Below are 18,719 nucleotides of genomic sequence, written 5' to 3' on the forward strand. Positions count from 1 at the left end.
CAGGAAAGCAGACGGGAGTGGAGGAGCAGGAGGCAGGGCAATAGCAAGTCACGGTCCCTTGCTGAGTTCCCAGACCTGAGCCAGTTTTCAGACACGGAACCCGTCGACTGAAGAGGTGGCCAAGCCTCTAGGAGGAAGGACCCTGCAAAACTGCAACCAGTATGTACCATGGGGATGCCTTCAGTTTTTCCCCAGAGGTCTATGGCCATTTGTTTGGGTGACTGTTCACTAGAGAAAGGGGAGCAGTAGACGGAGTTTGAGTTGACATTAACACCTGGAGACTCGAAGCATCATCACAGGCCCTTTTTCAGAGCGGGGCCTATGGAGGTCAGGTAGCAAGTGGAATCCTGGCTACAGTTCGGCTTGCAGTGGGCTCACTGGGTCCACAACCCACCCGGCAGTCCCTTGTACTCCAGTGTTTAACTAGAATTCAGGTGCTCTGATAGTAGGGGTAACCCCACATTGGGTGCCTGGCCGAGTGGGTAGGAGCTCTCATAGTAGAGAAGGCCAAGTGGAAACTTCTGAAACTGCCTTCTCACTCCCTCACCCTGCTCAAGGTAGTAAATAAAAAATAACATCTCATCCCAGGGGTTATGGCAGAAACGAATGCCACCATTAACCACTTAAAGGACGCATGGGTGGTGGTCCTACCATTTCTCATTTAATTCACCAGTCCGACCTTTGCAGAAATCAACAGATCCGGGAGGAAGACTGCAGACTGTCTCAGGCTTAACCAAGTGATAGCCCTGTTTGCAGCTGCTGTGTCAGATGTGGAATCATTGCTAGAGCAGATTAATAAGGGCTTAGGTATGTGGTTTGCGGTCATTTGGCAAATGTGTTCTTTTTCCACTCCAGTTTGAAAAGAGGATCAGAAACAGCTCACACTCACATGGGCTGAACAACAATATTCATTTACAGTTTTGCCTCAAGGCTACGCTTGTCATAGTATAATCCCTTTGTGGTAATATGCCCTTTGTCATAATATAATCCCCAGAGATCAGGGCCACGTGAGTACCACGGTGATCCACTACATCAATGACACCATGGTGATGAGACAGGATGAGTAAGAGGTGCCTCTGTGCTGGAGGCCTGGCGAGACCACATGCAGTTCAGAGTGTGGCATATAAACCTATGAAGACTCAGGGACTTGCCACTTCACTTCGTGAAGTTTGTAAGGGGTTCAGCGGCCAGGGGTATGCCAGGATATCCCCTCCCAAGTGAAAGAAATTGCTACATCTTGTCTCTTTCACAATGGTGAAGACAGCACGGTGCCTGGTACCCCTGTTTGGGGTTTGAGACAGCATATTGGTGACATGGAAGGCTGCTGGCTGTAGGTGGATCCCATAAAAGGAACAGGCACTGCAGAAGGTCCAGGCTGCAGTGCAAGCAATCCTGCCACTTGGGTCATATCATTTGGCAGAGTCTCTGGTGTTGGAAGTGTCAGCTGGGGGAAAGGGAAAAGATGTAGTATGAAGCTTGTGAGAAGTCCCAGTGGGCGAATCACAGGGCAGGCCCCTGGGATTCCACAGCAAGGCTACGCGATCGGCAACAGGATCACACACCTCTTGAGAAACAGTTTCTGGCACGTTACTAGGCTCTGGTTCCTAAGCTCTGGAACATTTGACCAAGGCACACCATATGGGGCATCTGAAACTGCCCATTCTGAGTTGGGGTCTGTTGGACACATCAATTCAGAGTCAGATGGGCCTGGCAGTAGAATATTCATAAGATGGAATTGCTCCCTCTGGGGTTGAGCCTGAGCGGGGCCAGAGGGCACCAGTAAACCGCATGAGGACATAGCCAGTGCCTGTCCCCTGGCTGGTACTTATGGCCACATGGAGGGTCCTGTACAACCAGCTGAAAGAGGAGGAAAAAGCCTGGGCCTGGTTTATGGATGGGTTGATGTGGTACGTGGGTGCAAACTGAAGATGGACAGTGGCTGCATGACAGGGTGTAAAGGGAAATGGAAAATATTCCCACTGGGTAGGGCTGTGAGCAGAGGACTTGGTCATGTACTTCGTGTACAAAAAGTGGCCCAAGGTAGTGAGAAGACACACACGCTCTTGGGCAATGGCCAAATGGCCTGTTTGGTCAGGGGCCTGGAAGGAAAAGGATGGGAAGACTGGGGACAAGGAGATGTGGGGTAGAGACAAGCGGATGGACATACGGCAGAAAACATGAAGATTTTAGGGCCACGTGTTAATGCCCATTAGAAAGCACCCAACACATTAAGGCAGTGAATTTAAGCAAGTAAACAAAATGACCTGGACCGTTGATGCTAGCTGGTCCCTATCATTGGCTACATAGAACCAGCACGATGGGCATAAGTGGAGTGGCCACAATGGCAGAGGCAGAAGCCATGCAAAGGCTAACGTGGGCCCCAAAGCACAGACTCCCACATACCAAGGCCATTCTAGGCACTGCCGCCCCTCAGTGTCCAGCCCGCCAGCAGCAGAGACCTATGCTGAGCCCTCATGTGGCACCATTCCCGCCTGGGGCATGTCCGCTACATCAGGCCCTTTCCATCCTGGAAGGGCCAATGGTTCATCTTCACAGGAATAGAGAACTCTCCTGGGTTTCCCTTTCCTGACCACAGAGCCTCAGTTAGCACCACTGCCCAGGGACTTACAGAAGGCCGGATCCAAAGGTGTGGAATTCCACTCAGCTTAGCATTTGGCCAGGGACACAGCAAAGGTCCTCTTGCACTATAGTTCATGGCTGCCACCAGGGCGCTTAGAACTCCTATGTCCAGGAACCAGCAGGGATCCTTGACCCTGATCAGCAGAAGGCAGGGCTGCTTCTACACCATGTGGGCAGGAAGGAAGGTGTGTGCTGGTGATCTTCTAGCTGCCTCCAAGTAAGCCCCACTGTAACTGAGAAAGGACCCGTGCAGCAGCCCTGACCTGAGACAGGTCTAATTACCAAGTCTTCAGGTCCCTCCTCCCCCATCAAAGGTTTTGGTCACATCACCAGGCAAGCTGAGGTTGTTGAGAGTGAGGGGAATTCAAAATGGAGAGTGGGGGAGGGAGAGCGTGAGATGAACTCCATGACAGGGTAGTTAGCCCTCCGACTCCCCTCTTTCTCTCCTGAGTCTCCCTTAGGAAGAGAGGCCCAAGGGAAACAGGGAGGAACTGCTCTCTGAACCTGGCCACAAGGGGTGGACTGCAACCGCCGTGAGAAGACTTCCCCCGGGTCTCTGACTGCAGGGACTGTGCGTGACTGTCTGCCCCAGCTGTGCTTTCTGGAATCTACTACTGTGTTTGCTTCCCTGGCTGCTGCCTGCTGATGACTAAGCGGGGCAGGGCTCCCAGGCAGGCCCGCCCTTGGGAGGTGTGGGGTTCCTCTGACGATTCCTGAGGACTTCTCACCTGTCTCGCCAGGCTTCCTTGGAACTGCTCCACAGTCTAAGTCTCCCACCCAACTTTTCCTCCTCCCTCCCTTCATCTTTCACAAGGTCACACCTGCACCCAGGTCTCCTGGCCCTCCCAGCCTCCCCCGCTTTCCTTTCCATTCCGGGCCTGCTTCTCAGAGGACTGGGGCTAACACACCTGCCTCCCCAAGCAGGGTTCTGGACCAGCAGCCTCAGCATCACCTGGGAGCTTATTAGACATACGGAATGTCAAGCCCTTCTCAAACCTACTGAATCAGAATCTTTATTTTAACAAGGTGATTCATACACGCACTATAATTTAAGAAGCATTGATTTATAGATGATTTGGTCTTGTTCAGCAAATCCTTTAAATCTCAGTTTGGAATCTCAGTCATTGCAAAGGTGAACCGTTGGAATCACAAAATCGCAGATCTGGGTCCTTCATTTTATAGGTCAAAGCCTGCAGAGCTAAGGCGAAGGTTCAGCGTCATATAGTGAATTAGAACAGAGCCAGCACCCGGGTCTCTCGCCTCCCAGCTCTTTCCACTTTGGCTCTGCTGTGAGCAGGCCACTTGCTCTAAATCTGCATTGCCTAGCATGGTAGCACTGGAATGTGGCTAGTTGTGGTATAATAAAAAACAAAGTTTTTTGGGGGGGGGTCTTTGTCCTGGGTTTGCGGTACAGAGTTGCTAAAACATTTAGAATTTCCTGAGTGAGAGGAGTGCCTTTGTTATTCATAATGAGTCCCTTTGACCACACGTGTGTTTATGTGAATGCAGTGACTCAGGCTGGCGCCCCTAGATAGCTTTAGGATGAGGACTGGTTACCAGAAGGAGAAACGTGTGAATAGAGTGGGAAGCTACAGCCTCTAGGGGGGCTGGAGAGTGGGTTATGGAAACATCCTGAACAAGATCCAGAGAGCTTCCCAGTTGGCGACCACACGGAAGTGCGGGGAGGGCGGCACGCCACTCACTGCTCCCGAGCCTGGCCCCACACGTCTCTTCCACGCGGCTGCTGTTGTTTCCTTTACGCCAAACCAGTAAACATAAGCAAAGTATTTTCCTGAGTTCTGTGCGTTCTTCATGGCCCCTGGGACTTGCAACTGGCCTCTGAAGGGGGGCAGTCTTATGGGACCGAGCCTTTAACTGTGGGGTCTGTGCTGACTCTGGGGAGGATGTATCAGAACTGGGTGCGCTGCTGGACACCCAGCTGGTGTGGGAGAACTGGAGAATGGAGTGGGAAAATGACACGCATTTCATAAGTGGTGTCGGAAAAAAGATAACACAGTGGTCCAAACTGAGATGTGCTGTAAGTGCAAAATACACACTGGATTTTGAGGACTCAGTATGAACGAAGACTATAAAATATTTCATTAATAATTTTTTATACTGATTACATATTGAAAAAGTGTTTTTGATAGATTATCGTAAATATATTATTGAAAATAAGATAAAATGTTATAAAATTAACTTCATCTATTTCTTTTTTTTTAAACAGTTTTACTTATTTATTTGGTTGCACTGGGTCTTAGTTGTGGCAGGCAGGCTCCTTAGTTGCGGCAGGCAGGCTCCTTAGTTGTGGCATGTGGGCTCCTTAGTTGTGGCATGGGAACTCAGTTGTGGCATGGGAACTCTTAGTCGTGGAATGTGGGATCTAGTTCCCTGACCAGGGATGGAACCCGGGCCCCCTTCATTGGGAGCACGGAGTCTTATTCACTGCACCACCAGGGAAGTCCCTCTATTTCTTTTTACTTTTTAAAAAAGATATACAAGTGGCTTGCATTATGTGTCTATTTGGCAGTGCTGCTCCAAGCCCTATCTCTTCATCAGCACTGCTTTATTTTTGGCTTATTTCATAGCTCTGGTTGCTGGTTGCCGTAGCTGAGGGCATTTCCTGGTTATCAGCCTAAAATCTTGAGATTATTCAGAAGTTCTTTATGAGATAATGGGGTTACTTAACAACTCTTAAAAGAACTCCTAGTGAAATATCTATAAATGTCAATTTTCACTGAGAAGCAAACCAGCCGTACCATTAACAGTTAACGCTCTGGCTCTGGAGTGAGGCCTCTGGGTGGAGGGTTTGGGAGGTAAGAATAAAGAACCTGGGCTGAAGGTGTTGGGGAGTGGGGCTTGCGCTCATGTGCTCCCTCGGGTCTGCATCTTTCAAGAGCCCGGAGGAGAAAGGCTTTGTCACAGGAGCCGCGGGGGCAGGGGCACCAGGCCCCAGTCCTTCTTCCTTGGAACCTAGTGCCCTTCTCCCCGTCACAGCTAAGACGGGCGGAATGAAGGGCGTCCTGACACTTGTGCTCAACTCCCAGTCCCCGTTGCTTCCCTCCTTACTGAATGTCAGGGACACAGTAGGAGAGAATGGCAGGTCTCAGGGCCAGCCATTCAGAAGAGAGGCCTGGGGCTAATGAAGGCCTGAGGGCCCTGGCCTGGGTCGCATGAGCCCTCTAGACTGAGGAAATCTGAAGGCTTAAGAGGGGGATGCCACTGCCTCACCCTGGGGGTCCCCCTCAGGGAGGGCTCCTGGATGTCAAGACTTAGAGGTTCAGCCCTGAGGAGAACCTGCATTCTGATGGCTCCATTCGAGATGTAGTTAGAGTCCCCAAGGTAAACTCCAAGGGCTTATCTAGAGGAACTGTTGTCCAGAACTGAAAGCACTGATCCTTCATCTGTGCTGTTTAACTATTTCCTGAAGCAGAAAAACCTCCTTCCAAACTAGAGTTAAATTTCTCCTGCCTAAAGTTCTCACAAATTGCCATGTGCCACAGGTGGTGGGACTGCGACCGGGAAGAGGTGAAGCACTTAACCAACTTCACACAGCTCACCGGGGGCTCAGGGTGGGAGTGGCGGCCTCACGTCTCTCACCTAAACTCTGCAGCAGTGCGTCCAGAACCCAGAAGCTCAGGCCAGCCTGTCCAGTGTCTCTGGTTACTTCCTGAGCAAAGGGCAGTGATGACATTAAGAGAACCAAGGCAAGAAATGGGTTATGCTGCATTTTACCCTTGAACTTTTAGCCCCACGTATGAATCATAAATGTTGCCTTCTGAGTGCTAAGCAATGCACAGTGAACTTTATTTCAGTAAATGAGGGATGGTTCTTCTTAAGAAATAAATTTAATTCAAGGTGGTTAGTGAATGCAAGGCATGTAGCGCCTTCATGAAAGTTACAAGAATCCAGTTACAAAAGAAGCACTGTGTGAAGTCTCAAATAGCTGAGGGTACAACGGGCTCCATATTTTACAGAGTACAAAAAATTATTTCATATACAAAGAAAAATACAAATAATGTGCAAAAACCATTTTCACAGGTGGCAATTTATAAAATGAAAATGATAGAAAAATCCTTCATTCTTATCATCCCCCAATTTCTTATATATTAACACAATTCTATTTTCTAGTGTGTAGATAATTTTAAATTTGAAAATCTGATTTATTTTTAATCTACAAAGCGGCTTTTTAAAAAGGGAACCATTTCACTACTGAAATTTTATGAATGAATCAGTTAATTTTATATTAAATTATAAGCAGACTATCTGAAAAACAAGGATATAAGAACTCATATATACATATTTTTGAAATATTAGTTTGGTATTTAACATATTAACATTTCAAAACAAATGTAATGATCTAGCTACCTACGACTCCAGCCAACCGCAGCGGCCGTTGCAGAAAAGCTGTTTCTGTGTGCCATGAGAAACAGTATTCCTGGTGTCTTAAGCTGAACAAACACAGGCTATCAGAAGTAAAGAAAACCTAAAGACCAAACAAGTCCCTACTGTTCATGTGCAGAGGTGCCGTTTGGGTATCCAGTCACGCCACAGTGCGACCTCGGTTTACACAGCCCTTGTCATAGGGGTCGTGTGGTCATAAACAGCTGGCTTCTGTCTCTCAAACATCTCCACTTTATTAGTTCAGTGCAAGTTGTCTGTTTTGTGAGTTAGTGCATTCAGCTTTTTGCATGTTATTTTGTGTAAGAAGCCGTCAGGGAGCAGAAGAATACATGGGAACACAAAGTCCTGCATCCTCAGGGCACCTTTGGCCTAGAAAATTCAGTGTTTTGGAAGCAGTATTTTCCTGCATTGGCCTGGTGATTACTGCATCATTCTCTGGACAATCTTTTTCCATCAGGATAATCTTGTGTGCCCCCCTTTGCCTGCCACTGAGCACTGATGGTCTTGCTGTGAACCCCAATGGTCGAGCAGGTATCACGGAAGCACCTTTGACAGCACCAGAGAACTGAGCATCTCTAAGGTCAGGTAGTAAGAATAGGAGCCTTTGATGGGAAACCTAGTCTATGCAGAATGGAAGATAGTCTTGGAGGATTTTGATTTTTGCTTGTCAGAAAGCTCTCCAAGGATATTAGGACCTTGGAGAACAAAAAGGATCTATGTATCTTTCATGAAGAAGGACCCAGGTGGGTGGTAGCCACTTTGCCTAGGGGATGGATGACGGTCGGCTCAGGAAGCATTCTTCTGATCCCTAACCATGAAGACCCTGTTAGAACAACCTAGTGCAAGATACAGGGAGGGCCTAGGGCTCTTGACCAGACCTGTGTAACACACCCACTCAGGCTAAGCAGGCTTAGCAACTGCTAAAAGAGGGGAATGGGTTAAGTCTGGGTAGGAGAACCTTAGGCCCTAGGATGACTCATCAGAACCAGCAGGAAGCTGTCAGCTCCTCAAGGACTCACACACTTTTTTCCTATCTGGCAGCACAAGCCCCTCCTCCCTCTTCTGTTTGGGTTGACCATGGGCATCAGGCATCAGATATACAGCTCTGGATCCTGTCCATCCACTGCTGGGCACTCTGTCCATCCTGGGCACAGAAGTTATACACACGTTTGCTGGTCTTGAGCTGTAAAATCAAATGAAGAGAACCAGAGATAAAGGGCAGGGCTAGTCTATGGCTTTGGGCAAGTGTGCAAATAAATCCCTGTGACCTTCCCTTTCCGTTCTGCCCCAGAACCTCTGTTATTTTCTCTGTCTCCCACTACCACACTGTCATTGCCTTTAGAGTCATTATACTTTCCTGGCCCCCAAAGTCAAGGGGGATGTCAACAGAAGGGCCTGGCAGAGAAGAGAGACACACTAGGAAAGCCTGACTTTGCATCTTCCCGGGGCCTTCCTTGACTGAGGAAGAGGGTCGGGAATGGCTGGAGTCTCTGGCCCCGCCCACGCACTGCACCAGTGCAGCACAGGCGCCAGGAAGGCCGAGCTTCATCCACACCACTATGGGGTTGGCTTTCATGTCCCCTTTCCATCCCCTTCTCTAAGTCTTCAGTTGGGGCCACACTGGCAGCCCTGAGTCAGGGAAATGGCTTCATAGCCTGAGCAGGGCCGTAGAGTATGACCTGTGTTCCATATGAAGTTCTGCTTGGCTCTGGGGATTAGATAAATCCCCTATCATGTGGCCCATAAAATGCCCCAAGGCCCACCTAAGGACTGCTGAAGATGTTAGGGCAGACAGTCATCATGTGTGACTAAGGATGTTTTTTTGTGGATGATCAAGCATGAAGATCAATGGATACAAAGGGAAGTAATATCTGTTCTTGACAGTAGGTGGTGAGTGAATAACTAACAATATTTAACAAGGCGTTCATCTGCTTCCACGTGTAGCTGGATCCCTTTTAAAGCAGTCTTTTGTGCAAAGCGATGTGCAGCCTTTCTGAGACATGTGGACAGCAGGGAGAGGTCAGGTTTGGGAATGAAGAGTGCTGGGTTCAAGCTCTGTAGCAATTCCCACAGCCGGGGTGGGTCTGTGACCCATGTGCAGTTACCACCAATTGCTGTGAGGCCCCATGATTCTTGGAGGTGGATGGATTGTAAAGGATCATGTGCAAATAGAGCCAGGAAAAGGCAAGATCGACTTACATCAAAGAAAGCCTTGTCACTCGTGTGCTTTGGGGCTCCCATGCTGGGGCCAGCAGGGATGACCATTTCTACCTCAGCCAGATCAATGTGGCCTTTACAGCTTGTGTCCTCACCCGAGTCATAGTATCGCAGCTGGAACCAAAAAGATACATGGGATATAAGAGACACAGAAAGGGAAAACAGCATGGCTTTTCAAAATGTATTTGAATACTTTCCCACATCTTGCTAAACTACGCCTGGAAGAATAGACAAGAAGTTAAAAACACTGGTTGCTTCTAGGAAGAGGAATTAGACAGCTGGGAGAAAGGTGGAAAAAGACATATTTTTTGAAATTTGAACAAATAAGTGTATTACACATAGAAAAAGTCAACTAACAACTGTAAAAAAATATATATATGTAACATATAAAAAAGGGTTAATGTTTAGAATATATACCGAATTCCTAGAATTGAGAAGAAAAAGATAAACAACCTAATAGAAAAATGGTCAAAGGATTTCAACAGGCAAGTCACAGAAGAAATGTGAGTGACCTATAAACATCTGAGAAGATGAACAACCTAACTGATCAAAGAAAAGTAAATGAAATCAATGAGATTTCACTTTTCACTTAGATTAAGAAATATTAAAATGGCTGACAATATTCAGGTTGAATGGAAGGCACTAGGTATTCTCAAACACTGTTAATGGGGATATAATTAGAAGCCTTTTAGAGCACAATTTGGCAATATGAACTAAAATTTAAAATGTTTATACCTATTGATACACCTTTCCCACCTCTAGAAATTTATCCTACAGAAACACTCCCACAAGCATGCAAAGACACACCTATAAAGAGGTTTCCTTCAGCACTGCCTTTATTAGCTAACAACTGAAAAGATATCTGTCAATATGGTGTTGGTTAATTAAATGATGGTACATCAATAATATGGAATTCTATACAACATTTCAAAAATGTTAAGATCTATTATGAACTGGTAGGAAAATATGTCCAAGCTATCTTTATTTATTTATTTATTTATTTATGCGGTATGCGGGCCTCTCACTGCCGTGGCCTCTCCCGTCGCAGAGCGCAGGCTCTGGACGCGCAGGCCCAGTGGCCATGGCCCACGGGCCCAGCCGCTCCGCGGCATGCAGGATCCTGCCGAACCGGGGCACGAACCCGCGTCCCCTGCATCAGTAGGCAGACTCCCAACCACTGCGCCACCAGGGAAGCCCCAAGCTATCTTATATTTAAAAAGCAAGTTTCCAAATAGCATGTAGATATAAAGTGACTTTTGAAAAACAATAAATAGCTCAACATTTGAATGAGTGGTTACTGTGTGTAAGGACTGGACATCACTCTAACTAAATTAGTCTGGACTTCACTCTCTATAATCTACACGGCAGGAATGTGTGTGGCGCCTCCGTCTCTGTGGTTCTGGCCTCAGACTTTTCTCTGCCTCTCCATTCAGGCATAGTGTGAGTAGGACTAAACAGAAAAACCATATACCTTTCGTGTTAAAGCAATCTAAAAGACTGGCAAGAATGCAAATATAATTTGATGTAATTGTAAATTATAGAAAAATTATGACATTCTCCTGTTATATTTAGTGATTTAATGAAACTTTTCTACACAGTGTAGGCTCTATGGTTTCAGAGACAATGTTGTTTAAAGTCCAGCCCCCTAAAAAGGGCTTCCATTGCATATCTGTAAAAACTTCTCTATATTCTTCCACAAAGATTCTGTGTAACCTTTATGAAACTCCTTGAGCAGAGGGAAAGGGGGTCCCCATGCAAAGTATTCATCTGTCAGGAGTCATCTAGGTGCAGGTCCAACAAGAGCACTGTACTGGCGTAACAGTCCGTACCTTTCTGAACAGACTCCATGTTGGACATAAATGCATTGAGAAGCTGCTCAAGGCTGACTGGTCAGGTCCAAGGTACAGTGAGGTCTGTGGTCAGAACGTAGGAGGCCATGCGACTCTCACTAGTGAAGGGTGCGGAAGGGCTGGGTTCCACCCCAACCAAGATCACTGGAGCAAAGATTCTGACACTCAGGATTGTGCGGGGTGCTACAGCCACAGCAAAGGACCTAGCAGTGGGGAAAAGGCTTCCCAGCGTGGTCTGGGAGGGCCAGTCTAGTACTTGCCCACTGTGGATTTCAGGCTTGGGTGGGCACATCCCCTTCTGCCTATTTCAGGGCTCCCTCCATCCTCTGTTGCTGTCACCTTTGAGGGATAATGATGCCTTCTTTAGTACCAAGTACAGTGATGGGCACAGGTAAAGTGTTCAATAAATGTTTGTTGAGTAAATGAACACCTTCGATTTTGAATGGATGTGTTATGCTGCAAAGATGAAGGTAATCTGTCTTCTGGGGAGTATTCATAGGCATGGGTTCTGTATGTGCATGTGGTATGCAACAAGCTGAAAACCTCAGGTCCTCTCGTGGCCTGGGTTTTAAGCAGGTAGCAGGAGATAACATGAGCATTAAAAAGCAGAGTTCTATTGCTCTTAATGCTCTGGGCTCAGCAGTCACTGCCTCTGCCTGCACACACCTGCACTCTCTCAGAAGGCTGCTGCACTCAGTCTCAGGACTACTGCTCCTCACTGGGTCCATGGAGGAGCCTCAGGCAGCATATGAGAGGCCTTAGGAAAGCATTCTGTACATGAAGGCTGTGCCTTTCTGCTGAGAGTCACACAACAGCCGGGGACTGAGCCTAGCCTAGGGAGAAGTGATTTCTATAGGCTGTGATGGTATTTATTACCTGATGTTTTGTTACATCCAAAACGAACCAGCGGGGCTTCCAACCTTTCAGCAAAGCCCCTCTTTTGTAGAGCGTTCCCTCAAAGGACCTAGAAATAATGATGACATAGCAGTTAATTTGATTTTTCATTTAAAAAGTGCTGTAAAGGGGATATCTGTTGTTTTTGTTGGTCAAGCCTGTATTTCCCCCAGATGATCCAAAACAGATCCATCAGAGCTCCCCCTAGAATTTTTCTATTAGACCTTTGGGGAAAGGCTGCCTCTTTCTGCTGGAATTACCAAACGTGTGAGGTTTGGAGCTCTCAGTAGCCATTTTTTATACCATGTTGGGGTAGATGCAGCCCATGGGAGAAAGCAGAGCTGGCAAACAACAGAAGCCTGAAGATGCTGTGTAAGAAACTGGCACATCCTTGGCCTTCCCAATTTATGTGAGTAAATTCCTCTCTGCTTGAGCTAGCATGCGCTGGATTGCTGAAGTTTGCCCCTGAAAACGTGCTCACTAACACATATTCCCTCAAGAGATCTGGTAGACATGAGACAATAGCAATCAGGACCCGCCACAAATAACTACAACCTCTTGGCATTATTTTAGTTGTAATTTTGACTTTTCTTCTTCCAAGAACCATCTAACGCATTTAAAACAGAGACAAAGGATTAAAGCGGATCCATTTTAAGTTTACAGAAGGCGGCACGGCACAGGCCTAGCTTATTAAGGGCCTGCGGTGTGGCCGAGGGCAGGGTGGGGAGAGCTTTTTCAGTACACCCGGGAGGGCTTAGCAATGTCAACCTGTTTTCATCATTCTTGGACGTGTACTGGCTGTACAGCGTGGCTGCTCTCCGGTCCACTCCGTTGGATGGGGAGATGCTGGCGTTCTGTTCCTCCCCCATGCTGCTGTCTGGGAGATGCAGCAGAGACCTCTTCTGATAGGAAGGGAGGTTGGTAGACACAATTCCTGGGGAGCCCAAAGGGTGTCTCTGGGGCTGAAAAAGACAGAACAGGAGCTAGGAAAGCTTTCCAAAGACTTTAAGCAACTGATCCGATAATTTCACTTCTAAAAATTTACCTCAAGGAAAAAACTGGACCATATATATGTATATGTAAAATATATATAAAAAGATGTTTATCCTGGAGTTTTTTAGGAAACTAGCAGAAAACTAGAAACCACCTAAATGTCTATCATTATGCGACTGCTTAAAAAAAAAAAAGGTATTTCCATACAATGGACTTCTAGACAGCCATTAAAAATGATGCTGATTTACATAACAGGGACAAACTGAAGGCCATGTACGCCACATATTAAGTAAAAAAAATGCAGGTTTTTAAAACTGCATGTATAGTAAATCCCTTTTATATGTGTGTTTAGAATTATAAAACAAGTTTGATGGCATAATGGTTTATTTCTAGGTTATAAATTTTGGGTGATTTCTGTCTATTTCATAACTTTCTGTATATTGTCTTATTTAAAGGAATACACATATCTCACTTTCATAATCAGAAAAAAAATTAAGAAACGATTTTATTCTTCTGAGAAAAAAAGCAGTAAGACACCACCTACCTGTGGCCTGTCTGATAAGAGCTCCTGAGTTGCCATCTGAAGGCAGGAGAAGGCACCCCAAGGACCCCTTCCTACCACATTGGAGGCTTCCTTCTACACTCCCTTCTCCTTGACTCCTCTGTGACATCTGACCCTGCCGACCTCTCCTTTCCTGAAGTGCTCTTCAGAACACTCCTCTGTCCTAACTTCCCTTCTGTTGCACTTGGAGTCAATCTGATGTGGGCTTGACTGGTGGCCACCCCACATATCAGCTGTGTGATCTGAGCCTGTCCCAGCGTGCCTGAGCTGAGACGCCACTCCCTCACTGGGTTAACAGAATGCAAAGTGTGGGTGGCGCTCAGCACAGCCCTTCCACGTACTACAGGTGAAGGGGCTGTGAGAAGCAGAAAACAAGAGTATTTGGTTTAAAAATATTTTTACAATAAATGTTTCTTAATTCAGAAACAAAAAGGGGGTGTGAACAACGGAAAGCAGCATATTTTGCTCGTTTAAAACATTTCATTTTCTCTGATTATTTCTCTGGCGCAGATAAGGTCTTGGCATTGCCCTCCTCCCTCATGTGGTAGATCTCATGTGGTAGATCAGCTGAAACCACAGAGGCGCTACACCAGGAGTAATTTCCCCTGGATACAGGGCCCTGGAACGTAAGTGTTACGTCACTGTGGTAAAGTGAGGCACTCAGGAAGTACCCAGTCACCCGGGGCTTTCTGCCCTGGACCCTCAGGGCATGGCCCTCCCTTTGGCCGTAAGCCTCCCGAATGGCCTGCGGCAGAGGCCCCACCTGACCTAGCGCCTCCAGAAGCTCAGAAGCAGCTCTTCAAAGGGTTTTGCCAACTCACACGGTCTGCTCTGGGCTCTTCTTTAAGGTCCACAGTTACCCGTTCCCATAGCTGCTGCCACTTCTCAGCTGTTTGGTTCAATTTATGCTCCAGTCTTTCAATTTCCTGCAAAGTAATTAAAAGGAGTTTTCTGACAGATAAGTATTTCATAGAAATCAGGATGTTCCCCAGAGCCACACCCCCTCTGTACTAGATGAACAGCGTGGCCAGAGGGCAGTGAAAAACCGCGGTAAGCATGGGGCCTCAGAAGCCTCCCAAGCCAGGAACAGAGGTGGGAGCTCTAGCCGGTGTGATGCATTGTGGCAAAGGTGATTTATTAGGACCTGTAACCGGGCCTTTTCGTACAGATGGCTTAAATAGATGAAATAAATATCCCCAACACCTTCACCCTTGGCCAGCCCATAGGACATCTGATGGCCACAGCAAAAGGTCAAGCACTGGGCCGGTGTCCAAACTGTAATAGCTGAGGTATATGAGAAGTCTGTCCTTGACAGAGGAACCCCTCAACTCTGATGATTCAAACCAGATGTAGAAAAAATGAACCAAGAAATGCCCAAGGAATGGAGTTTCCTTCAGACAGGGAAGCTGGAGAGCAGAGCGGCAGCCTCTGTGACCGTGTTTTCACTGAAGCACGCTCGTCCTGGTCAGGAAACTGGACGGGGAAGACTCTTCAGGAACTGTTTGGCCCGTATCTGGGCTCAAACCCTTTCCTCAGGGCTGCTGTTCTCATCAGGGTAGCTACTGCCAGGGTGGCTTCACTCCAGAATATTCCTTGTAGAAGATGGTTGGCAGTGCTCCCATCAGGCCATCAGCTACCCACACTTCTGACCAGAGGAAGTAAGGCACCCACAAAAGCCATAACCCAGGCCTGACTCAGGCTGCTTGGCCAGCTGAAACAGCTGCGAAGCTGCAAACGGCTCCATGTGCTCGAATGCTTCCTTCTAACGCTGAAAAGCTCATTTTTACTGAGACTCTTTGCCAGTACCTGAGCCTGGTTCCCCACTGATCCATGGGAGCAAATCTGGTGTCCTTATGCTCCTGTAGTGCTAGCTATAGTGCTAACCCAAAGTAAGGAGAGCTATGTCCAGGAGCTGGTGAACCAGTCTTAACTAAGCTCAGTTCCTGAGGCCTCATGTGCCTCCAGGTCCCCTGGTGCCCCAAGAGTGTGTCTACACACGGCTGACTTACACTGACAAGGCTGGTGAGAGCGTCGGGCTGAGCACAGCTGACATCATCATAGCATGGCCACACTGTTCTCCTCTGGCTCTGGGGCCCAGCTCCTCTGGTCAGTTCAGAGTCTTCGGAGGGGAATTGCTTAGGGGTCAGCATTGTCCAGTCATATGAAGGCCCTGTGGAAAGGGTCTCCTCTACATAGTAATCCCACTTCTTGAGGCTGGAAACGTTTACATTGGGCTTCAGGGCCTGTATAAAGAAAATTCTGAAATATAGTTTCATCTTGACCCCAAAGTGCCCCAAGCTTACTGGCAGGCCAGCCCCTAACATTGCAGGGTCCAGGGAAAAAGTATGAATAGAGGTTCAAATACCATATATCTATATATTTAAACATTATACATCAACATAACTATTAGATAAAATATGTTCTATGCTCCTACCTTGACAAATATAACTTCCCAATGACCTAGAAGGCCAGGCTCCAATTGAGAATTCTTGGACTTCTGGGAATTCTACACCAGGAAGTGGTGGCACTGGGAAAGCTGGTCCCAGCTCCCAGTTCTTGGCCTAAAGCCCTGCTCCTCTTGACCCAGCTCTTTCCTATAGTCTGAGGGTCTCTTATGAACATGTGTATATACCCCAGCCCATGCAGCTAAACTCTTGTCTACTCCCTGTCCAAACAGCTACTCCTTAGCTGCCCTTTTAGTTTAGGGATACATTCACTGGCTTGGGGAAGTGGTCTGGTGACTAACTTGAATTTGGGCAAGGAATCTTGAAGTGCCAGAGCATGGTCTAGATGAAGGAGAGGCATCCAAGCATGTACCCTTGGTTTCTCATACACCTCACCTCATGAGAAGGGTGCCTCTGGAGAAAGGCCAGGGTGAGGTCCTATTGCATGGGGCCCAGGGCCAGGCCTTCCTTGCTCCTGAGTAAGGTGGTCTACTCCACTGCAGAGCCTATTTCATGCAGACATGCATGGCAGAGGATGGCTGTCCCTGAGAGGTCATCCTTCTTGGGCTGGGCTCCAAACATCCCTGCTTCTCACAGGGGTTCTTCCATGGCTTTGGTACAAATGGACTTAGGGAAATCTTTTCTGCTTACACGGCCTGCTAAGGTTTCAAGTTTTGTTTGTTCTTTCTTCCCAGGGAAAGTTGACTTGCTCTGACTTTCTTGAAGTTATCCTTTCTATGGTTGGGGGGCCAGCTCCTAATTTTTGTGGTCAAGAATTTGGTATCCGTCTCCATTCCATCATAACCTAAACCCATAGTGTATCAACTTTTAAATAGCTTCTGGTATGAAACCTAGTCGAATGTTTATAAAACGCTTTAACAGCTTATATATGCTCAAAAAGTAAGGAAAACTTTAACACAAAATATTCCAAAAATGAAACATAAATGCTTTCTTTCTGTACCTCTGTTTCCACTGGTGAATATAAATAATTAAAGAAAATGGGACTCCTCTTGTGCATTCTATCGATACACTCCCAAATACAAATTCCTCTTTTGGCACGCTTGTCTCCTTTATCATCAAATAAAGTTCCTGTAGATCCCCCCGCCAAAAAAAAAAAAAAAAAAAATCAGCAAAACAGAAGTCAGTTAAATCAACAGTTTGCCTAAAAATATGATGCACGTAGCAGATGAAAAATGGAATATTTCACACGGCTCTAGAAACAGCAGCGCACGTGCAGAAGCCTTAGAAAATGACTGCAAAGCTAAAGATAGGAATGGACTTCATAGCTATATGGAAACAAATCCAAATGGAAGGAAAACCTGGGATAAAGTTTTCCCAAGCATTTAGCAGGACAGCATGACTCCCTTCCAATCGACATCCCGCGTCTATATCTAGATTCATAGAGGTCCATGCCAGGAGACATTCTACACATTTTTCAAGAGAAAATGGAAGGAAAATGATTTGATGAAACTCAGTTAAAAACATAATTTTATGTTTCTTTTTAAAGTTGTTGGCTGTTTATTACGAAGCTATTTAAAGTGTTTTCTTTGGTAGTTTATATATACCACAAATCATGGTCATGGAGACTTTGGATGTCAGAAGGATGCGGTCCGTATCCTTGGATGACTTAAACACAAAAGCTGAATTTGCGGGGGGGGCACTTCAGGTACTATATTTGTACCTTTCAAACAGTCAATCTGTTACTCACATGAGCCCACTTTATTTTTAATAGAGAGGAAGATGTGTTAGGGTGAGGCAGGAGGTATTTCTTTAAAAGGCCAGGAAGGGTGCCTCTCGTAGCAGTGCTGTCTTGCTTTGAATGAAAAGATTCAGTCAAAAGTCAACAAGCATTTTATTTATCATAAAAGAGGGTCTCATGCCCAAGGCTGCACAAAATCCTATAATATGAGGGGCCTCCAAGACTAATTAATGTTTCTTCTCTACCTTTCAACTGTAGAGTGCAGAAGAGTAGTTCTCAACCCTGGCCACTCATTAAAAAAAAAAGGGCTTAAAAAAATCCCAGTGCCTAGGTCTCACCTCAGACCCATTAAATCAGAATCTCTGAGGATGGGCCCCAGACATCAGTCGTTTAAAAAAGTTCTCCAAGTGACTCTAATGTCCACTGTAACCAGCTCTACTTAATGTCTTCCCAACACACGGGTGCTTAAAAAATTAAGGTTTCTGATTATGATGTGTGGAATGACAATTTTATGAGTCAACAGAGGTCTGGAAGTACAAACAGGAAAGGAAATGGTCTCATCAGTGCTGTCTCCTTTACCAAATGGATGAAATATCATGCTAGATAATTTTAATAGCATGCACTGAAAAGCAGTATTTCTTTGCTTTCATATTTTAAACTGAGAACATTAGTAAATATTTTCAGCCATTAAGAGAGTCTTCTTTATGAATATTCAGATATATATAATATACTGAAAATAGTCAATATAATATACTGATTTTCTTTATTTACTTGTCTTCTTAACAAAAATACTCATGTGTATCCCCCTTTCCCCCCCACTATAAAAACAGCAAAAGAAAGAATGTAAAATTCCCCTTGGGGAAACGTTTTCACAGGGGCTGACTGGCTTTTGAGAATCTACTCTTTACAACTATTACTGCTATGAAAAATTATAATAACAATGGTGATGTCTAAAATTTGTTGAGTTCTTTGTGCTAGCAACTGTGCTAAGAAATTTACAAATATTTCCTAATGGG

At 46.2% G+C, this 18,719-nt stretch overlaps 1 protein-coding gene across 2 annotated transcripts in view; it reads right to left on the reverse strand.

Annotated features, from left to right (window-relative positions):
* Window positions 1-6,474: 6,474 nt before the first annotated feature.
* The window catches only part of SBF2 (SET binding factor 2), a 460,581-nt gene continuing 448,336 nt past the window's right edge, over window positions 6,475-18,719 (reverse strand). For both annotated transcript variants that reach the window (XM_082844306.1, XM_082844309.1), the window contains 7 exons: window positions 16,966-17,093; window positions 15,570-15,803; window positions 14,382-14,486; window positions 12,774-12,967; window positions 11,988-12,075; window positions 9,244-9,375; window positions 6,475-8,227 (listed from right to left, as the gene is read on the reverse strand). In XM_082844306.1, the coding sequence (XP_082700432.1) occupies window positions 8,129-8,227; window positions 9,244-9,375; window positions 11,988-12,075; window positions 12,774-12,967; window positions 14,382-14,486; window positions 15,570-15,803; window positions 16,966-17,093 (980 nt within the window). In that variant the 3' untranslated portion in view covers window positions 6,475-8,128. The remainder of the gene's footprint in view (window positions 8,228-9,243; window positions 9,376-11,987; window positions 12,076-12,773; window positions 12,968-14,381; window positions 14,487-15,569; window positions 15,804-16,965; window positions 17,094-18,719) is intronic.

Source organism: Leucopleurus acutus (genome assembly GCF_964270905.1).
Source record: "Leucopleurus acutus genome assembly, chromosome: 8".
Classification (NCBI taxonomy): domain Eukaryota; kingdom Metazoa; phylum Chordata; class Mammalia; order Artiodactyla; family Delphinidae; genus Leucopleurus; species Leucopleurus acutus.